The sequence below is a fragment of the Heterocephalus glaber genome, unplaced genomic scaffold, assembly GCF_053883595.1.
Source record: "Heterocephalus glaber isolate CG9 unplaced genomic scaffold, H.glaber_assembly_v1.0 deba00000937, whole genome shotgun sequence".
NCBI lineage: Eukaryota > Metazoa > Chordata > Mammalia > Rodentia > Bathyergidae > Heterocephalus > Heterocephalus glaber.
This window is the reverse complement of record NW_028258173.1, coordinates 4814306-4841136: the sequence shown is the minus strand read 5'-3', so window position 1 is coordinate 4841136 and position 26831 is coordinate 4814306. Positions and strand designations below refer to the sequence as shown.

General features: G+C 55.1%; 1 protein-coding gene across 5 annotated transcripts in view; it reads left to right on the top strand.

Annotated features, from left to right (window-relative positions):
* Positions 1–26831, top strand: part of Septin9 (septin 9) — a 167579-nt gene that overhangs the window by 2679 nt on the left and 138069 nt on the right. For 2 of the 5 annotated variants that reach the window (XM_004860792.3, XM_087208407.1), the window contains exon 2: positions 15257–15313. The exons of 1 other annotated variant lie outside the window; for it this stretch is intronic. In XM_004860792.3, the coding sequence (XP_004860849.1) occupies positions 15257–15313 (57 nt within the window). Of the gene's footprint in view, positions 1–2560; positions 2966–15256; positions 15314–24982; positions 25154–26831 lie in introns of those variants that run through there. 2 more of the 5 variants (XM_087208406.1, XM_021241257.2) reach the window with 2 other exon arrangements.

The window sequence follows — 26831 nt, the reverse complement described above, 5'->3', positions numbered from 1 at the left end:
CCCAATGGGGCAGGGTCACAGGAGGCTCTGAGTGGTGTGGCCCAGTAGCCAAGTGTGTGTACCTAGAGTCACCAGGGTTTTGGAATGAAGTCTCAGGCTGCTGCCTTCCGCCATGGAGATGAGGTACTTAACCTCATGTGTCTTGTTTGCTCATTTGTTAAACAGAATGATGCTAAGTTGCTGTGAAGTTAAGTGACTCCGTACATGAGTAGGCTTGGAAGTGCCTGCTCTGTGACTTGTAGCCACTGTCGTATTCATGATGATTGATGGGGTGGGGGCTGCATCACCCAGGTAGGATACTCCATGAACTTCCTGTCTCCCCTTACCCAGCCCAGCCCAGCCCCCTCGTGTTCCCTTCCTGTCCCTGGCAATGGAGCTTGGGCCTCTGGTGTATGTGGGTCCCGTGGAACCTCCCTGTCAGTGTCCTGGCTTCCCTGCCAATCCCCAGTGACAGGTGGCAGGGGACTGAGCTGAGGCCTGGGAGCCTCTGGAATGAGGGACCTGTCTGTGTGTGCCCCTGGGAATCACTCTGGGATCCTTTATGGGGGTCAGGAGGCTCCCAAAAGGCTGCTGGCCGGGCTCCGTGCTCTGGTCACCTCTGTGATGTCTTGGCTGGGAGGAGGCTGCACCCAGAGGAAGCAGCTTGGACAGGACGGGACTGCATGCAAGGCTGTCAGTGAGGACATGGGCCCCTACCCCAGCCAGGGGCCCAGGACTGGCTCTTGGGAAGAGTGAGGATCTTGGCCTCCAGGAGCACTTCCGAGTCAGCTCCCCGGTGACAGGGAGGGAAGGGCGTGAACGCAGGGCTCCTGCCTCTTCTCCACTTGCAGCTCTGTGCCTGTTCCTGCTACCTCTTGTCCAAGCTTGTTTGCTGTGGTGCGTTCAGGGGACCTGGCAGGAAGGAAAGAGCCTCCCGCTGCAGCTATTCTATGGCTCCTTGGGACTCATGCCATCCCCCAGGCCCCCAGTTGTGAGAGCTGGCTGAGCCCAAGTCCTGGGTGCAGGTGTGGATGGACGGCCGGTCACCCCACCCTGCCCACTCACCCAGACCCACCCATCTATGCAATGGTCAGCCTGCTGAGGGGGTCCGAGAGCTGAGTGTGGTGCACCTGGGCTTCAGACAGCTTCTGAAACCCCTGTGTGACTAGAGCAAGCCAGGACAGGAGAAGAGGGGACATGGGATGGTCACTTAGGAGCAGCAGTCTGGAGTCCACGTTGTGGGTGGACATGGGGGCCATGCATGTGTTTGGAGTTCCCAGGTAGGAGTCTGCAGAGTTGTCCTACCTGCTGATCCACAGAAGGAGGCATTGTTTGTCCCCCTCCTGGTGGGAGCCTGCCCACTTTGGAGATTGTCCTGCCCATCCCAGGCTGCCCTGAGGGCCCCACACGGCTGGACCAGAGGCAGTCCCTTGTTCTGCATGTTTGTCCCTGGGCAGTGTTGTGGGCTCTGCAGTTTGCTTAAGATGTCCCTGATAAGGAAAGTTCAGGACACACCAGGGCAAGCCGGGCCTTGAGAGAACCCTGAGCAGCAGATCCTGGGTGGATCCAGCTGGCCCTGGGGATGTAGGAGGGGAGAGGACTCCTGATTGAGGTCCCAGGCCTCAGGGGTGTGAGCCTGTGAGGCAGAGAAGGAGGTGACTGGCTGGCTTCCTCTACCTCTGTTTGTTAGGGCTGTTACTTTAGAAACCTCCCAGGCTAGGCTGTTGTCAGGGGATTAATAGGGGACCTGGGGTTCCGTGAAGCTCCCAGGGGCGTGTCCAAAGCACACAGATTTATGGCCTCACTGTGCTGAGGGGTCTCCTGGAGAGAAGGCCAGCAGAGTCCCCTTGGCAATTGCCAGGGGTCTCCTGATCTGGAAGCTTGGACCAAAGGCACCAAAGACAGCTTGGTGGGTGCAGAGGCCTGATGGGGAGCCGCCATGGTGCCAGGCGCTGAGTCCCGTGACAGTCAGACCCTGGACGCAGTGAAGTGTCCTGTGGTAGGTAGGCTGGTCACCCCGGCCCCTTCCCTGATGGGACAGCTGTGCCCGGTCTCCTGAGGTCCTGGCCCATTTTGACTCTTTGTGTGGATTCAGTCATTTGTTCCCGAACCATCTGCAGGGCACCCTGAGTGCCAGGCCCTGTGCTGGCTGCACCCTGGTGGCTCTTGGCACTGGCTCTCCAGGGTGGCCTGGCCTTGGGTCCCTGAGGGGAGTGGCTGCTCTGCTCCCAGCCCGGTTTCTCTCTGCCTTATCTCCCTCACCCCACTCTGGGCCCAGGCCCATTCGAAGCCGCTCTGAAGGGGACACTGAGCAGCTATTGGAGAGGCTATGGCAGCTCCCTGGGTATCTTGCCTGTCAGTGGCCTCCTGGCAGCATTGCAACAACTGAGCTTTGTCCTGGGCCTCCTCTGACCTGGTTCTCCGAAGCGTGACAGTTGGCAGCCTGAAAGCCTCCAGGACAGGAAACAGGAGCAGCAGGGGAGCAAAAGACAATCCCCGCTTTGGGTCACAGGGTGACCCTTGGACCCGGGCTGCTTGCCCTCTCTGGCAGGGACCCAGGTCGTCCTTCAAGTCCCAGTGTCCCCTGTGCGCCCTGGAGTGCCGGGGTAGGGGAGCGGAGGTCCTGAAAGATCTTTCCTGAGCTGCAGACTCACCAGTGCCTCCTGCACTACTTGGCCTGGGCTTTGAAAGGAGGGGCCCAGGCAGGGGCACCTCCCTTCCTGGCTGTGCGCATGGCTTCAGTCTCTGCCAAGGTGGGCTGTGTTGCCCTCTTCCTGGCTCCTGGGGACGCCTTGTCCCTCCCAGGCCTCTGGTGAAGCCTAGGCCATGGCCGGGGCCCTCTGGTCCCCCTAACCCTGCATCTGGGAGCCTTGGAATGGGCCACAGCAGCCCAGGAAGGCACTGAGCACTGTGTCTGGGCACCTGGTCCTCCCTGGGCCGGGCGTGTTGGGGCAGCGGTGACTGCCTGATCCGAGCCGGGCTCCAGGTAAGTGCGGTTACCTGGTGGGGCTGGGCCGGGAGAGCTGGCAGGTTGCCGGGCCTTGTGCTGCAGATCAATGGGCTCCCGCATCCTGGGGCCTCTTTACACAGGCTTCCCATAAATTACAGCTCCTGTTTCCATCAGAGTCAGGTCCCAGCAGGGGGATAACACCCCGTAACCCTATCCGCTTGGAAGTGGGTTAAATCCAACCTCTGTCATCTTCCAGCCTGCTAAGGACTCAACACGGAGGGGCAGGGGCAGTCGTCTGCAGAATTCACGAACAATTACCTTCCTTGGGCTCTGCAGCCATTACGGTTCAGTGCGTGTTGGGGGGAGGTGGCCCAGGTGTGTAGACACCAAGGGGCACCAGGGGTGGAACAAGAGCTAAGGAAGAGGGGGAGGAGGAGGAGGAGGAGGAGGAGGAGGAGGGGAGGAGGAGGAGGAGGAGGAGGAGGAGGAGGAGGAGGAGGAGAAGGAGGAGAGGAGGGGAGGTGACTTCTCACCAATGTTGGTATCACGCTGCCTCCCAGGCCAAGGTGGGCCACCTTCAGCTACGGGCATGCGTCATGTCATTCCAGATAGCAGAGCTTCCTGATAGCTGGGAGTTAACCCTTCCCTGCCAGGCCTTGGCATCACTGTTTCTCTTCTTTTAAGGAAAATTTTCTGCACCATAAACACACTGTGTGTCTATTCTTCCTTTGGCTTTTTGTCTTTAGGGTTGGCTGGTGTCAATTGTATTCTGTTACTTATTGTCAAATAGTGGGATCGGGAAGCTGAGAGGGAAAATGCAGCCATCCCGGGGATTGTAGTGTTTCCTTTTGAGTTCCCTTCAGGTCTTGTCCCTACATGTGCACCGCAAGTCATTTAATTATCAGAGATATAGAACATGTTTTCAGAGTTGTGTATTACACATAGAAATAATGTTTAATTCTGCTCTTTTCACTGGAAATCAGATCTCAGGGATGCCCATAATTACCACTTTCATGGCTTTTTGGACTGGGTGGCCCATAACTTGTTGACCCGTGCTCGCAGCAGCTTTTGGAAAGGGCCTGCTGCCGTGGGCTGTGGACTGTGCTCCTGACCATGTGGGCCGTGACCCTGCAAGGTGGGTGTGGAGCCGTGCTGACCCTGATGTTGTGGCTGCACCTCACAGCTCTGAGTCATGGGCTGATTGGAAGCCAGCTTCAACCTGGGTGCTTGCTGTCTTCAAATAAATTCTTGGGTCCACTTGCTTTTCAGTTGTTTCTGTCTTCAGTAACAGTTACAGTGAGGCTCTGTGTGTGTGTGTGTGTGTGTGTGTGTGTGTGAATGTCTCTGGATAGCTAATTTCAGAAGACATTAGCCAGGGTGAATCTCTGCTCTAGCATTCCTGGAGTTGCCCATAAAACCATAAAAGGACCACAGCATTTTATTAAGACATCTAATGGACAGAAAATGCCACCTGCCGTTTAGCACGTGGCCCCTTCCCTGGCCCCGCAGGCGCGCCTGTACCCCAGGAGTGGGCTCTGTTTCCCTAGGCCAGCCCGAATGAATACCAGTCTGGGAGTTGGGCTGGGCCCCCGGGTGACCCAGCTACCTTAGCCAGTGACCGCTCGTTCTGCCAATCCCTAATTCGTGCACCCATTTCTTCTAGAACATTTCTAGTTGCTCAAGAGAGCCAACAGGGCTGTCACTGTTTTGATCCCCAGGACGCATCATCCTCCCATGGTTCTGGCCAGTCCTGTACCTCTCCATGATCCATTCCCGTGTGCGGCCCAGTGACCTGATCAAGGTGGCACGGAGAGGCCCACCTCGTGGGAGACTTGGGTGTCTGTTGAGCAGAATCCTGTGCTCTGGGGCCCCTGCCTGCAGCTCTTTGGGGTACTCAGGGGCTCTGATCGCTTGCTTACTGCTTCCCTGTGGTGGGCTCAGTTCTGTGTGTGGCTTGTTCTTGGCTGTGTACTGGGGTCCAGCAAGGACAAAGGGACCCCTTGGAGATTTGGAACAGAAGGGCTTAGCTGGAGGGAGTTTTCTCCACAGATGATGGAGTAGCTAAAAAGCCAATAGGAGGCAGAGAAGCCACTGGGGATAATGCAGGTTGTGTGGGGCTTATCCAGCTCCTTAGAGACAAGAACAAGTGTGCAGGATGCCTCAGATTGTATCTTCAGAACCACCACCAAAAGCAAAAAAACTAGTAAAATTTACAATTTGTTATTGTCTCTCTTATTCTAAATAATGATGATCATATTATACATATTATATATTGTCAGCCCTCATTGTAAATCTGCTATCAAGTATCATAAGCGTCACAAAATCCGGAAAGTATCAATAGACTGACTCCCTATTGTGTCTCCAAAGGTAGTATTTTTTCTACCTTTTTTTGGCACTACTTTATATGAGAATCTTGTAATATCATTTTCTATTGAGAGAATACAAAGATAAGTGGTCAAGTTTTACTTTTCATTTTTGGTAGCTGGGATGCCTAAATAAATGGAGATTAGCTGGATGCATTGATGCCCACCTGTAATCCCAGCTACTTGGGAGGCTGAGGCAGGAGGATTGCAAGTTCAAGTCCACCTTGGGGAGCTTTGGAATGGCCTGTCTCAAAACAAAATTAGCTGGGCATGGGGTACACCCCAGTAATCCCAGTACTTAGGATGCTGAGGCAGAAGGATTGCCACAAGTTTGAGGCCAGCCTGGGTTACATAGTGAGTTCAAGGTTAGCCTGAACTACTTAGCAAAACTCTGTCTAAAAAAAAAAAAATTTAATGGTTGGGGAGTTTGTCCAGAGGTACTGGGTTTGATGTCCAGTACCCCCCCCCACACACACAGTGGAGGTTAACACAGTTTGTGTCATGGCACTGCTACATTGTGTGTTTGTGTGTGTGTGCGCGTGCGTGCGCACGCGCTGGGGGTGGGATCCAGGGCCTTACACATGATAGGCAAGCACTCTACCACTGAGCAACATCCCCAGCCTCTGCAACATGTTCTTGTCCTACACATACAAGCCTTCTCCTAAGCTGTGTTTGAGCCGATTCCCATCAAGAATGCAACAGCGAGGGATGAGGCCTTTCTAACTGACCTGGTGCATCACTGCTTGTACTTCTGATCAGTGAGACATTCTGTTTTGACTTGGCATGGAAGAGAACTGAATCCTTCACTAACAGCTTACCTCTGATGGTTGGAATAATTTTCCATAGATTTGCTCCTGGCTTTGTGCATTTCAAACCCTGCTGCTCCGCACTGCCCACATTTTTCCGGCGCCAGGCACTGCAGGACATGTTCATGTCTGATGGTTTTGGATTCTGCACGGTAGTTGGAACTGGATCTGGGCGAGGAACGAGCGTTCCTGGAATCCATTTCCACCTTGGGATGCCGAGCAGTCACTGAGCTACACATGGAAATAGCTGGGAAGGACATAAATATACCCCATTCAAGCCAAGCTAAACACGTCTCCAATTCAGCTACTCCTTGGCAGGAGTTCCCAGATGCTGGCCACCCTTCACTGCCATCTCACCCAGGAGGAGGTATGCTGGGCAGGAACTCGCGGTAGAAAACTGCGACTTTAACCAATTGTAGTTCAAATATTTTCCATCTTGTGAATTTTATAAAAAGTTTTTGGCCATGTGGACATGGTGCTAGGGCCCCTCTGAATGCCCTGAGTGGGACCCGTGTGGGTGAAGTGTCCTTGGTGTGGTAGAAGAATTAGCACTAGCTATTAAGCAGGGGTCCCCCACTGCCCCAGATCGGAGGCTTGGAGTCAGGGAATCTTGTCACCACCAATTAGGGGCCAGGGTCCCTTCTGGGAGCTGAGACAAAGGCAGGCTCCCAAGCAGGAGCTGAAGTCACAGCAAAGGCCACCCCTGGTGCGGGGACACTTTCCCGGGGGGGGGTGGCATGCCCTGACCTCCCCCTGCTCCCACCTTCTCACCTCCTCCCAGTCCCAAGCACCATGGGACCTGGACCCACAGCCTGCAGTGGTCAGCTGCTTTGCCACAACAAGATGGGCAGGGAGGTGAGGAGCAGAGGGTGACCAAGCAGGACCAGGGCAGGGTGTGCAAACCGGAGCTGCTGTCTCCCCATTCCACAACCTGGGGCCTGAACTAGTAGGACCGGTGTCCCTGTAAGAAAGGGCAGAGATACCAAGACCCCTCTCTCTCCATGGACTTGTGTACGGAGAAAAGGCCCTGAGAGGACACAGTGAAGAAGGGAGTGGCACATGGGCCTGGGACTTTCGGCCTCCAGAACTGGAGAGATCAGTTTCTGTTGCTGGCGTCCCCCAGTGTAGGGTGTTCCGTCACAGCAGCCTGAGAGGACGGGATGCCACCTGAGTGGGTGGTGGTCGTGCTCTGAAAGTCTCCATCTCATCTGAAGAAGCCAGGGATGAACTGTGGACACAAAGCTGTAGTTCTTGAAGTCTCCTTCTTGCTCTGCATTCTTTAAAAAGTATTTGTTGAGCACCTGGTGAATGATCTGGATCTTAAGTGTCCCCCAAAGACCTGGTCAGCAGCATGTTGTGCTACTACTAGGAGGTGGGGCCAGTGAGAGGCCTTAGGTCACTAGGGGCGGGCCCTTTAAGGGGACATGGGTACCTCAGCCCCTTCTCTCTCTCTCTCTTTGCTTCCTGTGGCAGCTTTGCTCCACAACATGCTCTCTGCCCTGATGTGTGTTCCCCTGAGGGCCCAGAACAATGGAGCCAAGTGACCATGGATGGAAACCACAAATCCAAATAAATTTTTCTTCTTTTTAAGTCAGTTTTCTCAGGTATTTTGTTATAGGGACAATTGACTAATGCACCTGCTATATGCCAGCTACAATAGCAAGAACTCCTGGGGATAGTGGTGAACAAGCAGTTCCCTTCTTTCTCGGAGCTTCTGTTTTAGGTGAAGCAGACAGAAAACCCATCCATCCATCTATCCATCCATCCATCCATCCATCCATTCATCCATCTGTCAAAAAAAAAAATCAAACAGCACTGAGTGCTGTGCAAAGAATTAGGATACGGTGGTTTGCTAGGAACTGGCTGATGGCTGTTCAGATTGAGTGGTGAGAGGTCACAGAGAAGGTGACCGAAGACAGGAAGGAGCCAGCCATACAAAGATCTTGGAGGAGCAAGCCTGCAGGTTCCAGAAACAGCAAGAAGGCCAGAGTGGCTGGAGCAGGGTAGGGGAGAGGGAGGGAGTACAGGTCAAAATGGAGTCCGGGTCAAGATTAAGGACCCGCTCTCTTAACCTCAGTCATTTCATCTGCAAAAGGAGGACGTATTACCCCCAAAAGTCGCAAGTGCCCAGCGCAGTGTCCATAAGCCTTCAGTGGGTGATGGGCCTATTGTGCTTACCACATTTTAACTCCCTGGAATAGTGGGACTGTCCTTGCTGTGTTTTGCAAATTTGCATTCATCATTTGGATTTTGCTCCTTTTTTTTCTCTCTTTTTTTTTTGTTGATTTTGCTTCTTACATTTAAAACAGCTTGAGAATGTCAGATTGATTTACACCACGAAGTTCATAAGAGCCTGACAACCACAAGGTCAATGTCATGAAAAATACGGCTGGCCATCAGGCTGGGACATTTACTGTGGTCCAGGGCACGTATGTCCCCAGAGAAACATCTGCTTGGGGAACTGAGTCAATAGCAGAATGGCCAGAGGCGGGGTGTGTGGCCCTGAATGCTAGTGAGTTTCAAGGGTCCCTCAGGACTCCCGGGAGCCTTCCCTCCACAGCCACTGTGAGGGTCCCGGGGATGGGGGAGCTCACAGTGATGGGAACAGGACAGTTTTCTCCTTGTTCTCAAAGCCCTGCTCCCCACTCCCTGCCCGGACTAGACCAGAGCTTCTCCGCTGGGCCCCTATGGGCCCGGGTGGCCTGGAGAATGCTGGTCACAGGAAGGAGAAGCTGGCTGGCCTGATCCCTGGGTTTCCTGTCAGTGGCCCTCTTGTTCCCTCTGGCTATGTCTTTCCCTGCATCTCACTTTCTGGCCCCTTCAGTTTGGCTTCTCTGGAGGGAAACAGCCCAACCCATGGGCCGGCTTTGGGAGGTCCTCGTTCTCCGTGTCCTGATGATGCCTGGCTGCGGGTTGGTGGGTGTCCTCCGGGGGAGAGGTCATCCTGGAGCAGGCTCTCTGGGTGGCTTCTGACTTTGTACCTCTTGCGGTGAGTCACTCTGTGTGACTCCGAGGCCCGAGTGCTGGACCGACCTGCACAACTCAGTGCGAGACCCAAGTCCTGCATTTTTCTCCTTGGTCACTCCACCGTGGGACATTTCTGGAGGCCGAGGGCTTGGTTAGCTGCGAGCTGAAGGAGTCATCACTCCGCTCTTTTCTCAGTCCAGTCTCAGACCCCACTGCCTCTTCAGATGATGAGTTCAATTTGAATTTCAGATAAGCAAGAATTCATTTTTGTAAGAGTATGTCCCATGAAACCTATTTGTTGATTATCTGAAATGCAAATTAAAGTGAGTGCCCTGTATTTCCGCTGGCACCTCTATGGGGGGCACCCAGAGCCCAGCTGCCTACCCGTGAGCCTTTGAGGGAGGGGACTGCAGACCCTGGGTGAGCGCTGATGTCTCATGGTGGGCGTGGCCACCTGGCTGTTCGAATGCCAGCTGCCAATGCAGGCAGAACAAACATCTGGATGTGCTGATCTCACCATACCCATCTGTGAGCCCGATACCCTCTGAGAGGGGCCTGGCCACGTTGGTCACCTCTGAATCCGTGGCTTCTTCATTTGTGTCCGTTGCAAAGTAGGGGTTCCATAAATATTTTCAAGCAACTACATTTTGTAGACGTGAAAACCAAGACCCAGAAAGATGAAACACTTCCCATAGTAAGGGCATGTGGCAGCCTTGCCCTCTCTCTCTCCTCCCATAAACACAGGCCTGGGCCCAGGAGGCAGCAGCACCTTTGGGGGGCTTTCTCCAGCCTCTGGCCCTGTGGTGGACACAGGCCAAGGGCACCTGTGGAACCAGTGTGTGTGGCCTTGTGTAGGTGGGCAGACCGTTGGCTTTCACAGGAGATGCTGGTCTGGAAGCCTGCCCTCCACTTCATATATAGTGGGGATGGAGAAGGGTCCAGAACTTGCCTTCCAGGCTGTGGGTTCTGCTGAGATAGTGTTTGATCTTCTGCAGGACCATGATCAGAAGGCAAAGGATTCCTGCCTCGTGGACGAATAAACTGACTTTTGCAGTTGCTGTAATCTGTAGCTACAGGCGTTGGCCCCTTACGGGTGGGAAAGGTCACCTGTGCTGGGGGATGGGGCTCATCTGGAAGGTCTCAGCTGGGCTCACCTCCCCAGCACACATTTGTGCAGCAGGGAAGGGGGTAGGGGCACGTTAACTCCTCCTCTGAGTCCTTTGCAGCTGGCTTCGTGATAAGCCTGGAATCCGCTCTTCACGCCCACCTGCAGCCCTTGACTCTGATCGAGCTGCTTCTGTGAGCAAACAGGGAGAAGGGGCTGGTGACTGTTTGTCCCGGAGCCCCCACCCCAAGCCCAGAGGAGAAAGGGCAGCCAGGGCAGAGACAGGGCTTCCCCGGCCAGAGGTCCCTGGGAGCCGCCTCCTTTCCTGAGGGTCTGTCGTGAGCTCTAAGAAAGACCTGGGCATTGATTTTTGTCTGTAGATCGTCTTGTGTCAATATTGAAAATGGATGTTTGTGCACAGCAAGTCCGCACAGTGCCTTCTGGTAGAGGACGGCTGTCCAGGCCTGGTGCATTGTCAGCACAGGAAGAGAATGTGGGGACAGTGGCAGCGGAGTCACCTCCCACCCGGGATTAAGAAGCTGTGTGGGACCCTGGCGGGTTTGGAGCATCGGTGCTGGATCACAGGGGCACCTGTGAGGATCTGGAGTGACACTCAGAGGAGACAGACATGGTGCCTGGTCCTCCCAGTCATTAAGATGATGACAGTAATACATCAAATCACAAGTCCTTTTAGGTACTCCATGCCTGAGCAACCATTTCAACCTTTTATTTACCAGGTTCTGTCATAAAAATGAGGTGAAAGAAAACAATAAAAAGGCCTCCACTCCGACTGACTCGACTCTTCAGGATCCCCACATGATGAGCCTGGGGGAAACCCCTTGGGGAGGTATTGGGCTCCCAGATGCAGGGCAAGTGGGGGGGACGCATGTGCAGAAATGGGGCAGGGGGTCAGGACAGTGCCCCCGTCAGGTCGCTGCGGTGTCCTGGAGGGAGATGCACCCCAGGGCCCCTGGGCTCCCTGCTTCTCCCCAATACCAAGGTCAGGAGAGCTTCTTCGCCTGCTTGTGTCGGGCGTCCTCCTTCGGCTTTCTGGGGTGCGTTTTCGTTCCGTTTGCGATGCTAGCCGGCCATGGGCCCCCATTATGCTTCCTGCTGTCCTCGGTCCTGGCTCACCGGAAGTGTGTTTTAATATTGTAGCCTCGACCTAGTAGGTTTTGCTGGTGTTTGTCACCAGCCTAGGGTTCTTGGGCCAGGTGAGTGGACTTGAGGAGGGTGACTCCCGGCAGCCCTTGGTGGGGAACCCAGGGTGGAGCCCCAAATGCTGTTTTCCTGGAATCGGGGAAACTGCCCGTTTTCCCTTAATGTGCCCTCTCCCCAAGGGCCGGGAAGGATCTGACTCCCCTAAATCAGGAGGGAGTGGAGTAAAACTCCTGGGCCCCTTTTGGGGGGCAGCAGTGCTGGGCTGTCGCTTGAAGGACCATGGTTAGAACTCATATTTTATTAGCGTGCATCAGTCCTGGGAAGCCTAATTATAGGTCCCTGTGTCCGGGGTGGTGTGCGTGGCTAATATTATAATAACAATGTTATAGAATATAATTATTCTAATAACATCATATTTGAGTGTTTATTTTGTGCCAGATTTCTCCCTTTCTTGTTAATACCAAGTGCTTCTAATATGCAGCCTCACTTATGTAACATTTAAAAATAATTTTTTTAACTGATGTATCAAAGTTGTACTTTTTGGGGGCAGTGCTGGGGATTGAATTCAGGGCCTCGCACATGCCAAGCGCTCACTCTACTACTGTGCTGTAGCCCTGGACTAAAACTGAGGACCATGGTGTGCTATCCTGATGCACGTCTACATTATTGCCTTGTGTAATGTTCAAATCGGGGCAAGCATATCTATCCTCAAACGTTTATCAGTTCGTTATGTGAGCACGTCCAAAACCCTTTCTCCTAGCTCTTTTCACTTAATCTCAATGACCCTGGAGGAAACAGCAGCATCTCCACCCCCAGGGGCCCTATGAGGGAGCTGGGATCAGAGTGAGCATCATAGCCCATGTGCTGGGAGCTGTGCATTTGGACCCTGACCTCTGATTGCTGACTTTCCTGCCTCCCAAGGCTCTGAGGACTCCCATCATTTGGTCCTAGCTGACTCTAGACAGCAGTTTCATACGGTCTCCTCTAGCTTCCGAATTCTTTCTTTTTTCTTCTTATTTATTGAACTCACCATGTAGCCCAGGCGGGCCTCGAACTCACAGCAATCCTCCTGCCTCAGCCTCCCAAGTTGTGGAATTACTGGCGTGGGCCACCACATCTGGCCAGAATTTTTTGTTTTCAAATCACATAAAAATAACTCAGTTCTCTACTGGAACGCAGAGTCACTAAATGCCTTGGATGCAGGCCCGGGGCTGAGGCCCCGGGTCTTTTCCAGGGATGGCAGGCATGCTGATAGAGTGCCGCGGATCTCAGCTCCTCTCCCATTCTTGTTAGTGGAGCATGCTTTCCATTTTCTCTGTGCCAGGGGCTGCCTGGCACCAGATGCCCATTTTGGGAAATCAGAATAAATAACCAGTGTAAATAAAATACAAATTCCACCCAGAAATCAGAAACACATGTTCTTTTCCTCCTTACTGGTTCTACACCCCACCCGGGTGGAGGCGGCAAAGGGATCAGATGTCCTGGGGGCTTGGCCTGCATGATCCTCTTTGCTTGCACTCTGGCCTGGAAGCCAGGGGGAGGGGGGGTCCAGCTGGGCCCGGGGAGGACAGGGGAGCCTCTGTCCCTGGCACCCTTGCAGCGCAAAGGCGCAGTGGAAAGTGACTCAGTGCCCGGGAATGCTTGGGTCTGTCTTCCCTGCCAGGCTGGCCATCCTCACTCTGTGGTTTCTGTACCGGGGCACCCTGGACATAGGGACAGGGCTGCCTGTCGCTGACGCCACTCAGCCCTGCACAGCTGGACGGCCCAGCAGTTCAGTGATGGCACCGTGTGGGGCGCGGGACAGAGGGCGGTGACTGTCATTGTCATGGCCTGCAGCGTGTCTCCCGATTGGCCGAAGGGTTCACTGCCGTCGGCAGCACTGAGTTGACCTGGGCTTGGAGACAGGAGCCCCAGACTTGCTCTTCTGCCCTTAGGAGCAGAGCCTGGCAGCAGGGCCTGCCCCACCCAGCCGCCCCAGCCCTGGACAGCCCTCATGAGCCGCATTTCAGGTCCCCCTCTTTTGGTTTTAAGCGAGGAGCCATCAGTTCTGGAAGCCAGACCCCGGCCCTTTCCAACCACCTGGGTATATGGCCCTGGGCAGCCTCTGTCCAGTAGGGCTGGCCCAGAATCCTAGAGTTTCCTGGGCTGGTCTTCATGTCTGAGCAGTGGGCAGGGGTTAAATCAGTCAGTGGGCACCAGAGGGAGGATGCTGGTGTCCCTTCTGCGTACATGGTCACAGTGCAGCTGGGGTGGGGCTAGGGCCCTGCTGAAGGATCCAGCTGTTGCTGACTCTATTGGGGAGCCCCTGCCTCCTGGGCTTGGTGGGTGAATGAAGAAGCACTAAGCCCTTCAGCTGGTTCTCCTCAGAGCCCTCCCCCACCCAACCCTGGATGCTCCCATCTGCCGCTCACAGTATTGCTTTATATCGGGAGTGAGCTCAACTAAAACAGGGGTGCTCCGTGGAATTCCCCTACCTCCAGAAGATGTGTAAGCTTAGAAGTAACTGGCATTCTGCCTGTACCAGTTCCTTGGTACCCATTCTGCCACTGGTTGCCGAGTCCTTTGCTCAATCCAGTGTCCTGCTGATGTGGAGTTTGTGTTAGGCCCTGGGGAGCGGGGTAGGAAGACAGGTGTGTGGGACCCACCTTGGCTCTGGAACCTTCAGAAACCAGTGGCTGCACCCACTGCCCACTGGTCCCAGATTAGGAGTGGGCTTGTGGGAGGGATGGGTAGATAGGTGGGTAGGTGGGTGGACAGATGGATGGGTGGGTGCATGGGTGAATGGATGGGTGGTGGATGGGTGGATGGATGGATAACTAAGTGGATGGGTGAATGGATGGTGATGGGTGGGTGGATGAATGGTTGGTAGAGAGGTAGGTGGATGAGTGGACAGATGGTGAAGGGTAGGTGGGTGAGTGGGTGAGTGGGTGGGGCCTATATGGCTGGATGTTGGGTGGCTCCATGGGTAGATGCGGCAAGACTCTGTGGCATTCTGGGGAGAAGTCTGCAGCAAGGATGGGTGACAGATGGAGAGACTGCAGGGAGGTATCTGGTTCTAGCCTGGGCCCTCGTCTTGCTGACGGGGTTGGGCATATTCTTGCTGGGCTACCCTGGAGAATCCTTGAGCTCCCCGAAGGGTGGCTGCATGGCGTTGCCAGGTTGGGACACCCCTGGAGCACTATGGCCTGGCAATAGGAAGGCGGCTGCAGGTGCTCTTGTTCTGCTCCTCCTGGCAGCAGCCTTTGGGGTTTGCTCAGCTTAGCACCTCGCAAATCTCACCGGGTTGGGACTTGCCTGCCATAAGCCTCTCCAACTGGCAAGTGCCGCCCAAGGGGTGTGGTGTGTGCAGGAGGCAGCACGTGCAGTGCAGCACGAGGCTGTGCCCACATGGGGCTCTGTTCTTGTTCTCTCCTGGGGCGGGGAAAGAGCAGCTCAGCCCCACTGCTCCACATCCAGCCTGGCTCTCCCCAGCCCTTGGAGGCAAGGGGCCTGGGACAGGGCTGCCTGCGGTCGCAGATCCTGGTGTAAGAAAACTGTTCTGGGAGGGACTGGCCTGGGCCTGGCTGAGCTCCAGCCCCTCTTCATCCGAAGACTGTCACACCAGTGAGGACGCTTGAGCCCGGCCCAGATCTCGGAGTCTCTCTGTGGGCTCAGTTCCTAGTCACTGTGTGGCCGCAGGCATTGGCTCTCTTATCTTCGAAGCCAGGTAGTGGTGGTTTGGGTGAGAATCCTGTAAAGGGTTTGGCCCAGTGCCTGCATCCAGGTGAGTGGCTCTCACCACTCCAAGGTACAGGTCTGCTGGTCTGGAGTTACCTGGTTCTGGAGCCCTGGCAGGTGTAGAAGTGACACACACCTGTGTTGACCGCCCACCAGGTGGGACAGCCTCGGCGGCCTTGTGTGACCTTTGCCTTTTGTCTGCCTTTAGGAGTCACACGGACCGCTAGTGGCCGTCTCCGGAGGCTTGGCGACCCAACGGGCCCAGGTGAGTGGATTGGTTGGCATTGGCCCTTTCCGACTTGAGTCTCCACTTGGCATTTCTGGGTGGGCAGAGCCCCTTGCCCGCTGCCCAGGGAGACACCAACTTTGATAGTTCTGTAGATAAGTGGCTTCCAGGCCTGTTGACACAGCTCCCCTAGAGACAGCTCCTCTGGGCCGGGGGCCATCCAGCCCTCGGCAGGGGTGAGAGACAGCAGGAGGTGGAGATGGCAGGGGAGCCCTGTTTCGAGGTGCTGAGGGGATGGTTGTGCCACGGAAGGGTAGCTTTGACTGTGGCTGCTCCGTGCTGAGTCCGTGTCCAGGGTCTCCACAGCTGGCTCACTGTAGCCTACCTAGCTGGATAGAGAATGCACTGCAGCTGGAGCAAAGGCTTGGCGTGATCCAGGGCTACATTAGTGGCCCCTGGTGGTGTCACACATTGTTTTTGCTTCTTTTGCGGGTTTGAAATTTTTCCTCAATAACCGGCATTGTGCGGGGAGTGGCCAGACACTGCCCAGTTGAGCTTTGGGATGCCCAGGAGCAGGAGCTACCTCTCCTGCTTGGAACGTGCTTGCCAACCCCAGGGTCCAGCCCAGGCAGGGCCGAGGGACAACAGGGCACAGGGTTGGTTGAGAGCTCTCCCTCCTTTGACCCCAGCCCTGCAGATGTGACTGTCACAGGCTCCTCTGTCCTTGGAGCCCACCTTGTCACTTCGTGGCTGTCCCTTCAGTGACCGACTGAGGGACATGTGTGCATCCTGGTGGCCTCTATTCAGCGAGGGCATTGAGTCACAGAGATGAAGGGATTCGGCTCCATGAGCAATGGTGTGCTCCTGTGGATGCATGTGTTGGGGACCAAGTGGGTGCCAGACCCCAGTTTGGATGGAAGAAGACATGGACGTAGAACGGGCAAGGCTGTGCTCTGTGGGCAGCTGCTCTGGAGGAAAAGACAGAAGTTACAGAAGGACACAGTGGAAATCCACACAAGTAAATGGTGAATCAGGGCTGCCACGAGACCCAGGGCCCCAGCTCGCCCTCCTCCAGATGTGTCGCTCCCTTGGGGAGCTCTTAGGGGTAAGGGGCAGGACCCAGAACCCCCCAGAGCCGCCCTGCCCTGTGGAACAGCTGGTGGAAGCACCCCATCTACCCTGTCTGGGAGGGGACACAGCCCATAGCCACATGTGCCTGTTGCTAATTTATTTATTTTTAATTAATTTCCACTCAGTATCAGCTTGTGACTAGTGGCTATGAAAATGGAAGGTCCTGGACCACGCTGGGTCCCAGGATTCTGTACCAGAAGTGTTCCCGAGCCTAGTTTCAGGGCCAAGCCTCGCCTTTGGACCAGTAGGGTGGCTCTGTGCAGGGCGTGGGGCGGGGTGAGGGTCTGTTACTGCATTGGCATAGCATGCGGTGTGCGCTGCTGAGCGATGCGCAGGCTGTGATGTCCACAGGGGCTCGAGGCCCTTGTGGGCAGAATAAGACTGGCTGTGGGAAGAGGAGGTTGACGCCCTGGCTGGAGGCCCCTGGGGCTGCTGAGTGATTCAGCACCGTGGCTAAGAGGCACTCCGCCCACTGCAGCCAAGCAGGGCCACTACCACCGGACAGCCTAGCTGCTGCTGTGTCTGGGGCACTTTTCACCAGAGTGCTTTGGCTTTGAGCTGGTCCGCCTCTCCAGCCCCTCTTCTTGCTGGCCAGCCTCAGTGGAGTGGGCTGGTGGGGCCCCAGCACTTTGCAGGGGGCAGGCCGCAGGGGCCCGGCACCCTGGGCTGCACGGACAAAGCCTACTTCTGCCTGTTGCTCTCCCGGGCTCAGCCCGGCCCGTTCTGTGCCGTCAGCACTTGGCAGTGAAGCCATGGCTGGCTTGGACGCCTAAGGCATAATTTGCCGAAGCCCAAAGCTGCAAGCCAGTGATCTGGGTTTCGCCGGGGGCTGCCTGCTGACACACGCAGCCCTCTCTCCAGGGCCACCCGGCTCTGGCCGAGACACCCTTTCCTCTCTTCTTGGCTCCCAAGCCCTGCCTCTCTCTGCTGTGATCCAGACAGGGGTCTCTCTTGGGCCCACACCCTGGCCGGTCTGTGCAGGATTCTGCCCCATCTCCTCCCCGGAAGGGCAGTGGGCCACTCCATACTGCTTCTTCCTGGGTTTCACATCCTTGGAGCTGAGTTTGGGCCTGGCGCAGGAATGGGCATTCGGGCATAAGGCACAGTCACACAATGACACCATCAACCCTTTGATGAAGTCACTCACTCTCCATCCTAATTTTTAAAATTATAGAATTGTTAGACATATAAAAACACACAAAGAATAAAACAACAAGTCGGATGTGGTGGCATACACTTGTTATCCCAGTACTTGGTGAAACCGAGGTAGGAGGATCGTAAGTTGGAGCACAGCACAGGCAACTTAGTGACCCATCTCAAAATAAAAAATAAAACAAGGGTTGGGGAGGCGGCTCAGTGGGAAGGCACTGGATTCAATCCCCAGTACAAAAGAAAAAAGGGAGGGCGGGAGAGAGAGAGAGCGAGGGAGAGAAAATAGTGAGACACCTGGATACCCGCTGTCCTGCCTAAGCAGTGGGACATTTTAGGTGTAGCTGAAGCCCCAGCAACTCTCTCCAGCCCACCCTGCTCCTCTGACTTTGGCTCTGGGCCTCTAGGCATGGCTGCACTGGGTGGTCGAGTGTCTGAACAGTCTGTGTCTCTTGTAGGGTCAACATCACATAATTGCTGTCCTCCTGGGTCAGCTCTGCTCTTCGCTTGTTCACTCAAACTGGTGGCCCTGAGATTCAGCCATGGATGTTCATGCAGCTCTGGTTCACATGACTCAAGTCAGTGGTTCCATGAGGGAGTGGCTTATCCAACCCTTGGCCTGCTGGGGACTTCAGTGAGGGTTTCTCTGTCACAAACACTGCTGAACGGTGTTACCTGTGTCCCCCAGGGTGTGTGTGTGTACATGTGTCCCCAGGTGGATTGGCCAGGCTATATGGATGCCACCTTTGTGCTTCCAAGTGGCCTTCCAGTTTGTTCTCCCACACTTGCCCCCTTTCCATGAATCTGGTGACCTGACCGCACCCTCATGAACACAGGAGAGGACAGAGAGAGGAGAAGCAATAGAGACCACGGTAGAGCTTAGAGCTACAGCCACAAGCCAAGGGTCTCCTGGCAAAGATTCTTTTCTGCAGCCCTTGTGGGAGACCAGCTCTGTCTACACTTTGGATTTCCAGGCTCCAGAGCTGTGAGAGAGTCACATCCTATAGCCTTAAGCTCAGGTTTGTGGCATTTGGTTACTGCAGCCACAGGACACTCACGCACCTGCCTCCAGCTGTTAGGTTAGACAACCCTTCCCACGGAGGAATCTCATTCCATGGGTACCAGAAGGTGGCAAAAGCCTCTCCCCTCTTGGCCAAGCTCCTGGGGCTGGTGTCCCCAGCTCCCTCCTGCCCTTCCTCCTTGACTGCATCTCTTTAAGGCTACCCTGTTCCACCCCAGCCTAAAACTGGTGGCACTTGGGTGTCACTAACTGTTTAGCTGCCACCATGGCCAATAGACAGTAGGTGCCCAGAGGGCAGGGCCTATCACACTGCTCCTGCTGTTCATGAAGGCACTGCGGCATGCTGCTTCAGTGCTAAATAGCTGCTCCATGCATGTGTGTGTGGGCAGGCTGCCCTGTGCCAGCCACGTGAGCAAAAGCGTGCCTCATGGAGGGAGCAGTGGAGGAGAAGGCCACCGGAATCTTACTGCTGGGAACCCTTAGCTTGTTCTTTCTTCTGCCACCCACTGATGCCCACATTTCCTTCTTGAGGACCAAGGTTCTCAAGCTGGAAGTCTTAGCGTTGACCTTAACCTCTGTCTGCCCAGTATCCAAGGTCAACAGGTTGCCAAGATCTTGTCATCTCTGCCTCTGCCCCTCCACGAACACGTTAGCCTTCAGATGGGCTGCCCATGGTGGTGGCCATGTCCTGCTCAGGTCTCCACCGTCCCTCCTCGGACGCATGGATATCCTCATCCCCATACTCTCTCCCTACTGAATCCCTCCTGTACAGAGCTGATATTCAGGGGCCCTTTACCAAGTGCCTCTGGCCAGGCACAGGGCCAATGAATGGCTCCTTCCTCCTAACTACTGTATGTGCATCAGGCCTGGTCACAGTCCTCTCAGGACAGAGCCCTCGTGTCACCCCTCACTGAGACTCAACCCTGAGCCCTGATCTCAGGCTCTGATGCTTCCCAGCCTGGCCCTGACCCCTCTCCATCTTTATACTTCTTCCTTCTCCCTCCCCGATCCGAGAGCTCTGCCTTGGGATGGTCACCCTGTGGTCACCCCTGGAGGCGTTAGCTCCACAGAGAAGCTCTCTCGGTCTTCTGGTCCCAGCTGGGCTCCAGGATGATGTGGGTCCCTTGCTTGTTTCTGTCTCCTCTGCTCGGTGGACTGAAGTCGGCTGGCGTGCTCTTCCTGCGCTCCACAGGAAGTCAGTAAGCACTGCTGAATTGAATTTGATAGGGCAAGTTTAGGGGAATCAGCCAAAAAGCTAGTTTAAAATAAAAATATCAGCCTTCTTTTGCTTTGGCTAAGAAGTAGCTCTTCTCTTTGTTTGCCTTCTGGGGAAGAAAGTTACAGAGAATGCTGAGTCTACAAGGGGGAAGAGAAGGAACAAAAAGGTCTGGAAAACTGGGTAGACACTGGGTACGTACAGCTACGTATTTAAATTTAAATTACTGACATAAATGAAAAGATCTGTCCTGCGTGGCACTGCCCTACTGCGTGCACTCGCTAGCCATGCGTGGCTGCCATAAAAGTCCTTGGAGGAGGCCCTGTTCTGGGTTACTGACACACTGATTCTCAAATTCATCCAAGAAACATGTATTGAGCATCCACTGAGCGGGCAGAAAGGTGGTGGGCTCCAGTGAGAAGTCGGGTCCACCTACTGTCTGGGGGCACTCTACAGAGGAGGGGACCATCACCCCTGATCCAAACAGGCGCACCCAGAGGCCCCCGCATGAGTGGAATGCCAGCTCCGGCTCTGGTCGGGCTGCAGCCCGGGATGGATGGCTGAACGTGAGGGCCGTCAGAGGTGGAATCTGGTCCGCCTGGGTTGCTTCGCTGTGTCTCCATCCCTTTCCGTGCTGGCCTGGACGTGCTCCCCAAGCAGCCAGAAGCCCAGGCCGTGTACACCCATAAACCCTGCGGCAGCCCCAGGGGCAGAGAGGAGCTGGGTTGTTATTTATTTAGGAGCAGCAGAATCCTGAGGTACCATAAAAAGTGGAGGGAAGATTTGGGAGAGGAATGAGGCAGCCCCAGGCTGGGAAACAGCCTGCTTTGCAGGCTTCAGCAGCCAGGTCCAGCGGCTGAGCGGGTCTCGGCTGGTTGCCCATTCTGCTGGCAGGTACAGAAGAAGGGGGCTGGGGCTGGAGCCCTTTATTTGAAATTCAGGAAAGCGGATTTCAGTGGTTGAGTTGGGATGAGCAGGAAATGAACAGAAAAGCCTTTTTTTTTTCCTGCTGGCCTTGTACCCAGGGCCTTACACATGCTAAGCAAGCACTCTAACAATGAGCCACATCCTCCACCCAAAAGTCACTGTTTGAAATGAGAGTTGCGCCTACCCTGGACTTGGCAGTAATCATGAAGGTTCACACGTCCCTGCATTAGGCAGGATGACATGGCAGGTGACAGAAAAAACCAGCTCACAGTGTCAGGAAGTAACCCTTCAGCCAGAGATTCTTTGTTCCAGCTCCTCCACGGCCCTTCCTTCCCCTGGGTGTGTGCCAGGAGCAAGCAGTGCTGAGCCTATGAACCCCCTTTCTGGGGTCCCTGTTGCCCAGTGGCATCAGAATCGTGTAGAGCAAGGCTTGCTTTCCTGGATGGCCGGGCCAGCCCCGGGGCCACCTGGCAGGTGTTGGCAGCTCAGGCCATCCTCAGCATACCTGGTACTGTTTTGTCCCCTCCCAGCAGGGTCCTGGGGTGTGTGAATGTGCTTCCTGGTAGGGCCCAAGGTGAGGGTGCTCAGAATGGTGCGCTGGGCAGCTGGACTGAGGTGCTGCGGGGTGAGTGGGGGAACCCCCTGTCCCAGGAGGCCTTGGTCACAGCACCTGAGTACTGTGAGGTGGGTGGGGAAAGAGCAAGAGCTCAGGATTTTCTTTTTGCCCCATGGGGCCTGGGGAGGGCCCCACTGAGGAAGGCTTCCTACAGGGGAAGCACCTGACCAGGCCTCAAAAGAGAGACAGTTTCTCAGGTCTTGCTGGAGAGGCCAGGATGACTGCTTAACACTGTTCTGCAGAGTGCCCAAGCACCCCTGTGTGTGACTTTCAGCCCGGCTGAGCCAGGCCGGTTCTAGGGGATCCATGATTCTTCCATATCCTGCCCAGGCCCCTCGCTCTTCCTTTCTACAGGGTCTGTGCCAATAAGCTCTCTCTGAGGTTTGGGGTGCTATCAATAGGGGCGCTCAGGTGATGGGTGTGGGCAGTGTGGGCCGAGGGACAGAGTGCTGCTGGAGATCTCTCGGGAAGAGATTGCTGGACAGGGGGACCCAGACTGCGGGCACGGTGGGCAGGGTGGGAGAGCATGTCTCCACACACAGCAGCCACACTGCAGTCTGGGAGAGGCCGGGTGAAGCCAGGATGCCCGCTGGACCTGACATGTGGATGTGCCTGAGGAGGAGATAAGGTTTCACCGAACTCCCACCTCCTCTGCAGGAAGCTGCACAAGGATCCAACTTGTGGGACCCAGGCTGGCCTGGTGGGTTGTCCCCCGAGCGGGACACTGGGCAGCGGGAGGCTGTCCCTGTGGCCTGGCCTTTCCTCACCTTTGTACCCTGCTCTGAGCTGCTCTTGACTAACACAGCCACCAGATTTTGTTTCGAATTCTCCCCTGCTTGGGCCAGAACACTTGGGCTTCCAGGCGTGGTAGGGAAGCAGACCTTGAGCCAAACTATGTTGTGAAAAACCAAAGGTCAGGGCTATGCTCAGCAACTGCACTGGCTGCTGCAGTGAACCCTGGGCGCCTACATTTCTGAAGGCAGATGAAGTCCCAAGGCCTCTTGGGGCTTCCTGGCCCGCCCGCCCTGATGGCCGTTGGTGCTGGAGTGTCCAAACAGGGTTTCTTGTTTAAACTTTTTCTGCAGTTTCTAAACAATACAAGAGACTGACATTACATTTGTCACCAGAAAGACCGGTAAGGTAAATTTTTAAAGTAGAAAAAGAGAGTAAATATATAAACAGACAAACCTCTGTGGGTCTCATGGTTCTGAGCCCACGGTAGTTCAGAATGGTCTAACATGTGTTTTAGGAGAAGATAGAATGACAGTGAACAGCTGCTGGAACAGTGGGTCTTCAGTGTGTCTCGGTTGCCTGGTTTCATGTCTTGTGGCTGCACACTGAGTGGGTTAAAATACTGCCAATTTCTTCTCTACACTTCTGGAGGCCACAGGCCTGAACTCGACACTGCTTGTCTGAAATCCTGGTGTCAGGTGCTGGTGGGGCTGAGCTCCCCTGAGAGGTTCTAGGGGAAAATCCATTCCTGCCTCTTCCAGCTTCTGTGGCTCTGGACGTTCCTTGGCTTGTGGCTGAATCCCTGTAGTCCTCAGAGTCCGTCTTCCCTGGCGTCTCTCTCCTCTCCGGTCTCTTCTGTGTGTGTCATCTCTCCCTTTTCCAGCTGGGTGTGGTGGCACGCGCCTGACTGACATCCCAGCACTCTGGGAGGCTGAAGCAGGAGGATCACAAATTCAAGCACAACCTGGGCAGTTTAGTGACTTAGTGATACCTTGTCTCAAAATTGAAAAGTAATAAAAGGGCTAGGGACGTTGCTCAGTGTAAAGGCCCTGGGTTGGATCCCCAGTACTGCAAACACAAAACAAAAAAACCCTCCCTCTTCTGTGAGTTTTGTGGTGACCTTTATTAAAAGGTAATCCTGGACAATCTCTATCGCAAGATCCTGCCCTTAAGCACACTTGTAGAGACCTTTTCCAAATAAGGTCACAGTCACAGGTTCTAGGAATTAGGATATGATCTCTCCCGTGTGTGTGTGTGTGTGTGTGTGTGTGTGTGTGTGTGTGTGTGTGTGTGTGTGTGTGTGTGTGTGTGTGTGTGTGTGTGTATGTGTGTGTGATTATTCAGCCCCCTGCTCTGTCTCACCAATAAGACGCTGTCGCTACCTTCTGTTGCTGTGCAGCTGCCCTGGGACTGTTCTGCTGGCTCCATGGGAGGGGGTTGCTGGGAATTGTCCCCACACCTCCCACAAGAAGAGTCCCTTGCTATGAGAAATGCTCCCAGGGTCCTGCCTGACACAGGGAGATGACATCCTGAAGTGACATTTCATGGCCTCTGCTCTGTCATCTAGAGACCTGTACATAAGGCTTGCCTGGTCACACATAACTCCTGTGGCCCTGTAGGGCAGGGACTGTAAACTCTGAGACCTCTGAGAGGCGGGCGAATCACAAAAATGTGTGACGTGGCCATGCGGCCACTGGAAAATACACATTTTTGTCCAATAAAGGCACCAGTCTTCAGTCCAGCCCGAAGTGGTCAGGGAGGAAGGCTTCCCCAATATAGCTGTGTGTCCTCCCTTTTCCAGGAGAAGCTGAAAAGCTGGAGGTTTTAGACAAATAGGCTGAGTTTTAACATTGGCATGAATATATATTTCCTTTAAACTGAGTTGGGAAAGCAAAACCTAGCTCTGTCTGAGGTTTGAATGGACCTTCCAGGCGAGGATGCCCCCATACCCTGAGGACCACCTCACTGTCACTGCTCCCACCCCCAACAGGCCCAGCTCCAGATCACATTCTGACTGGGGCTAGTGGGGACACTCAGGTTGCCAGGTGAACAGCCCCTGGGACTCCAGGAAACAGAGCCTGGCAGGAAACAGTGCTGAGCCTCCAGCCTGGCCCCTGTTCCCAGGGCCGCTGAGTCTGGGGAAACCGGCAGCAAGAGACTGCCCCCTCCCAGAGGACTGCTGAGATTACTGACTCATGCCTGTGTGGTAGGAATCTTCCAGGAAGCCTCCATCCGGCTTGCCCTCAAGGCTAGGGTGGGGACTGCAGCTCCCTCTGACACCACTGGCTAATGGGACAGGGTTGACTTGGCAGGGTGCATCCTGGGCAGGTGCTCGGGAACCTTCTCTCCGCCCGCCTGCTTGGGGTGGGGGACAGTGGCCATCCTTCCACACAGCTCAGCCCAGTTGTAGGGTGAAGGGCTGGGCCAGCCAGGGCTGAGGAAGGGGAGCCAGAACGAGGCTTTTTAAACACTTGAAGCCAAGGAAATCGCAGCATCGCTGGACAGAGAAAATGAAAGACTTTGGAAGTCGCCAGGAATTCAACTCTGCGAGTTGGTTTCCGAGAGCCTAAGTTAAGCATCTCCAAGTGGATATTAAAAAGAAGCAGCGAGACGAAGGGCGGCAGGGGCTGAAAGGGGAGGAGAAAGGAGCCCGCGCTGCCGGAAGCTGCACGCTGGACCACTGAAGCCACCGCACGGAGGGCTGGGCCGTCCTCGCGAGCAGGGAGCACTCAGGGACCACGGATCCCTTCGCAGCCCACCTCTAGCCCTCTCTCCTGACTCTTTTGTTTTTCCTCCTCTCTTTCTGCTTCCTTTTCCCTCGGGTTTTGAAGAGACAATGCTACTTCAGTTTGGAGCACAAACATATGATCCACACATGGAAATGTGGTAATTTGGATGTATTCGTGATTGCCACAGATTGAAGAAATTAGACCAGACAAAGAGTGTTTTGGGAAGAGGAGGAGGCAGAGAGAAGGAGGGCGCCGGGGGTGAGAAAGGAGGACGCCTCTGAACAGGGGAAGCCTGGACGCCCGCCCGCCTGCCTGCTGCTAAATATAGCCGTCGGAATGGAGAGGGACCGGATCACAGGTAGGCAGACTCCTCCACGTCCACCCCCCGACTCGCACCCTGAACTCCAAGCTTTACTGATGCTTTGGAGAGCTAAGCACCCAAAGGTCTCTTGGACTCATTTTTGCAGAAATATTTCTTCGGCTTTTGACTGTGCGAAGTTTATGGGATGGAATGAATGTTGCTCCCCAAACTGAGCCCTACCAAGTCTGGCTTTTACTTAAACGCGACTCTCCTCTCCCCTTGCTCTTTCTCTTTCAGTTTTCAACGTACCCCTTTCGCATCTGCGACCACTGCGAAAATCCAAATTGTGGGCACCGAGGTCCGGGGAAAGTGTAGGGGGCCCGCTGTGCTGCTCGGGTGGCTGGGTTGGTTTGTCCACCGTGTGGTTTATTTCTTTGCTGCTAGCCAAAGTCTCTTCAAGGCCGCCCTGGTCTCCTCCCTGAAATAGCATTTCTGGGGCCTCACCAGGCGTTGATTATAGAGGTGGAGGCTCCTGGCGCTCAGAGGAGGTGTACGCACTTGTGTGTGTGTGTGTGTGTGCGCGCGTGCATGCACGCACGTGCACATGGACGTGCAGCCCCCTTGGAGTCACCACAGATCATGGGCTGCAGGTATGAATGGATAAAAGAGGGGAAAGAAGTCCTCCCCTTCCTTAGGAATTTCGGTTTTAACAGAGCTCCCTTTGGAGTACTGAGGATTGAACTCAGGGCCTTCACACTGAGGTGCCACACACACACACACACACACACATAGAGTCTCCCTGAGTCACTAAATTTCCCAGGCTGGGCTCCAACTCTCCGTCCTCCTGACTCAGCCTCCCTGAGTCCAGAAACCCTCTTTTCTTGCTCAGACCCCTCAAGCTCTTGCCTGGCACATGCTCTGTGGGGCTATGGTCACCAGTGAGCAGCAGTTATCACCGTGCCTGTCACTCCTGGTGCAGCCTAGAGCCAGGTGCTGGGGGCTGCCGTGTGTTTCAAGGACTGCTGAGGCCATGAGCTAAGCTCTGGGCTTCCTGTGTTCTGAGGTAGCATGGGGTCAGTGAGGCTGAGGATGCTGCCCTGTAGGTGCTGGCCTGATGGTTGCCCCTGTGTGCGTGGGAGGTCCCTAAGAGGCCAGGGAGAAGGAAGACCCACCCAGCACCTCTCTGAAGGTTGCCCTCTCCCTGCCACTGCAGGGGCCAATCAGGCTCCTGATGTGATGTTGAGCTGGGGTGCAGCTGCCAGGGTCATTCGATGGGCACACACCGATGGATGTAGCAGACAGACGCCTGGGGAGGTGGGGCAGCCTCAGAGACTGCAGAAGGACAATGTGGGGGGTAGAAGTGCCACCCTCTGTGTTGGCCTTAGTGACCTGGGCCGGCTGGGAGTGATGGATCCTGGTGCCCAGGGGGCACTGAGGGACTCTCCCTGGGGCCAGGTGGGTGGAGTGGTCCTTGGAGCCAGTCCCCTGTCACCAGGAGAAGGCCTCACCACCGCCTCAGCCACCAGTGGCAGGATGCCCATCACTCTGGGGTTTGGCTGGCAGGGGCCTCTGGGAGCCTTGGGTACAGCTTTCATTCATTCATTTATGTTTCAGTGCTGGGGAGTAAAGCCAGGGTCTCGTGTGCGCTCAGCAGGCATCCCACCGCCCAGTCACACTCCAGCCCAGTCTTCCTTTTATAGACAACAGGCAAGGCCAGCTGGGTGACCCGAGAGCC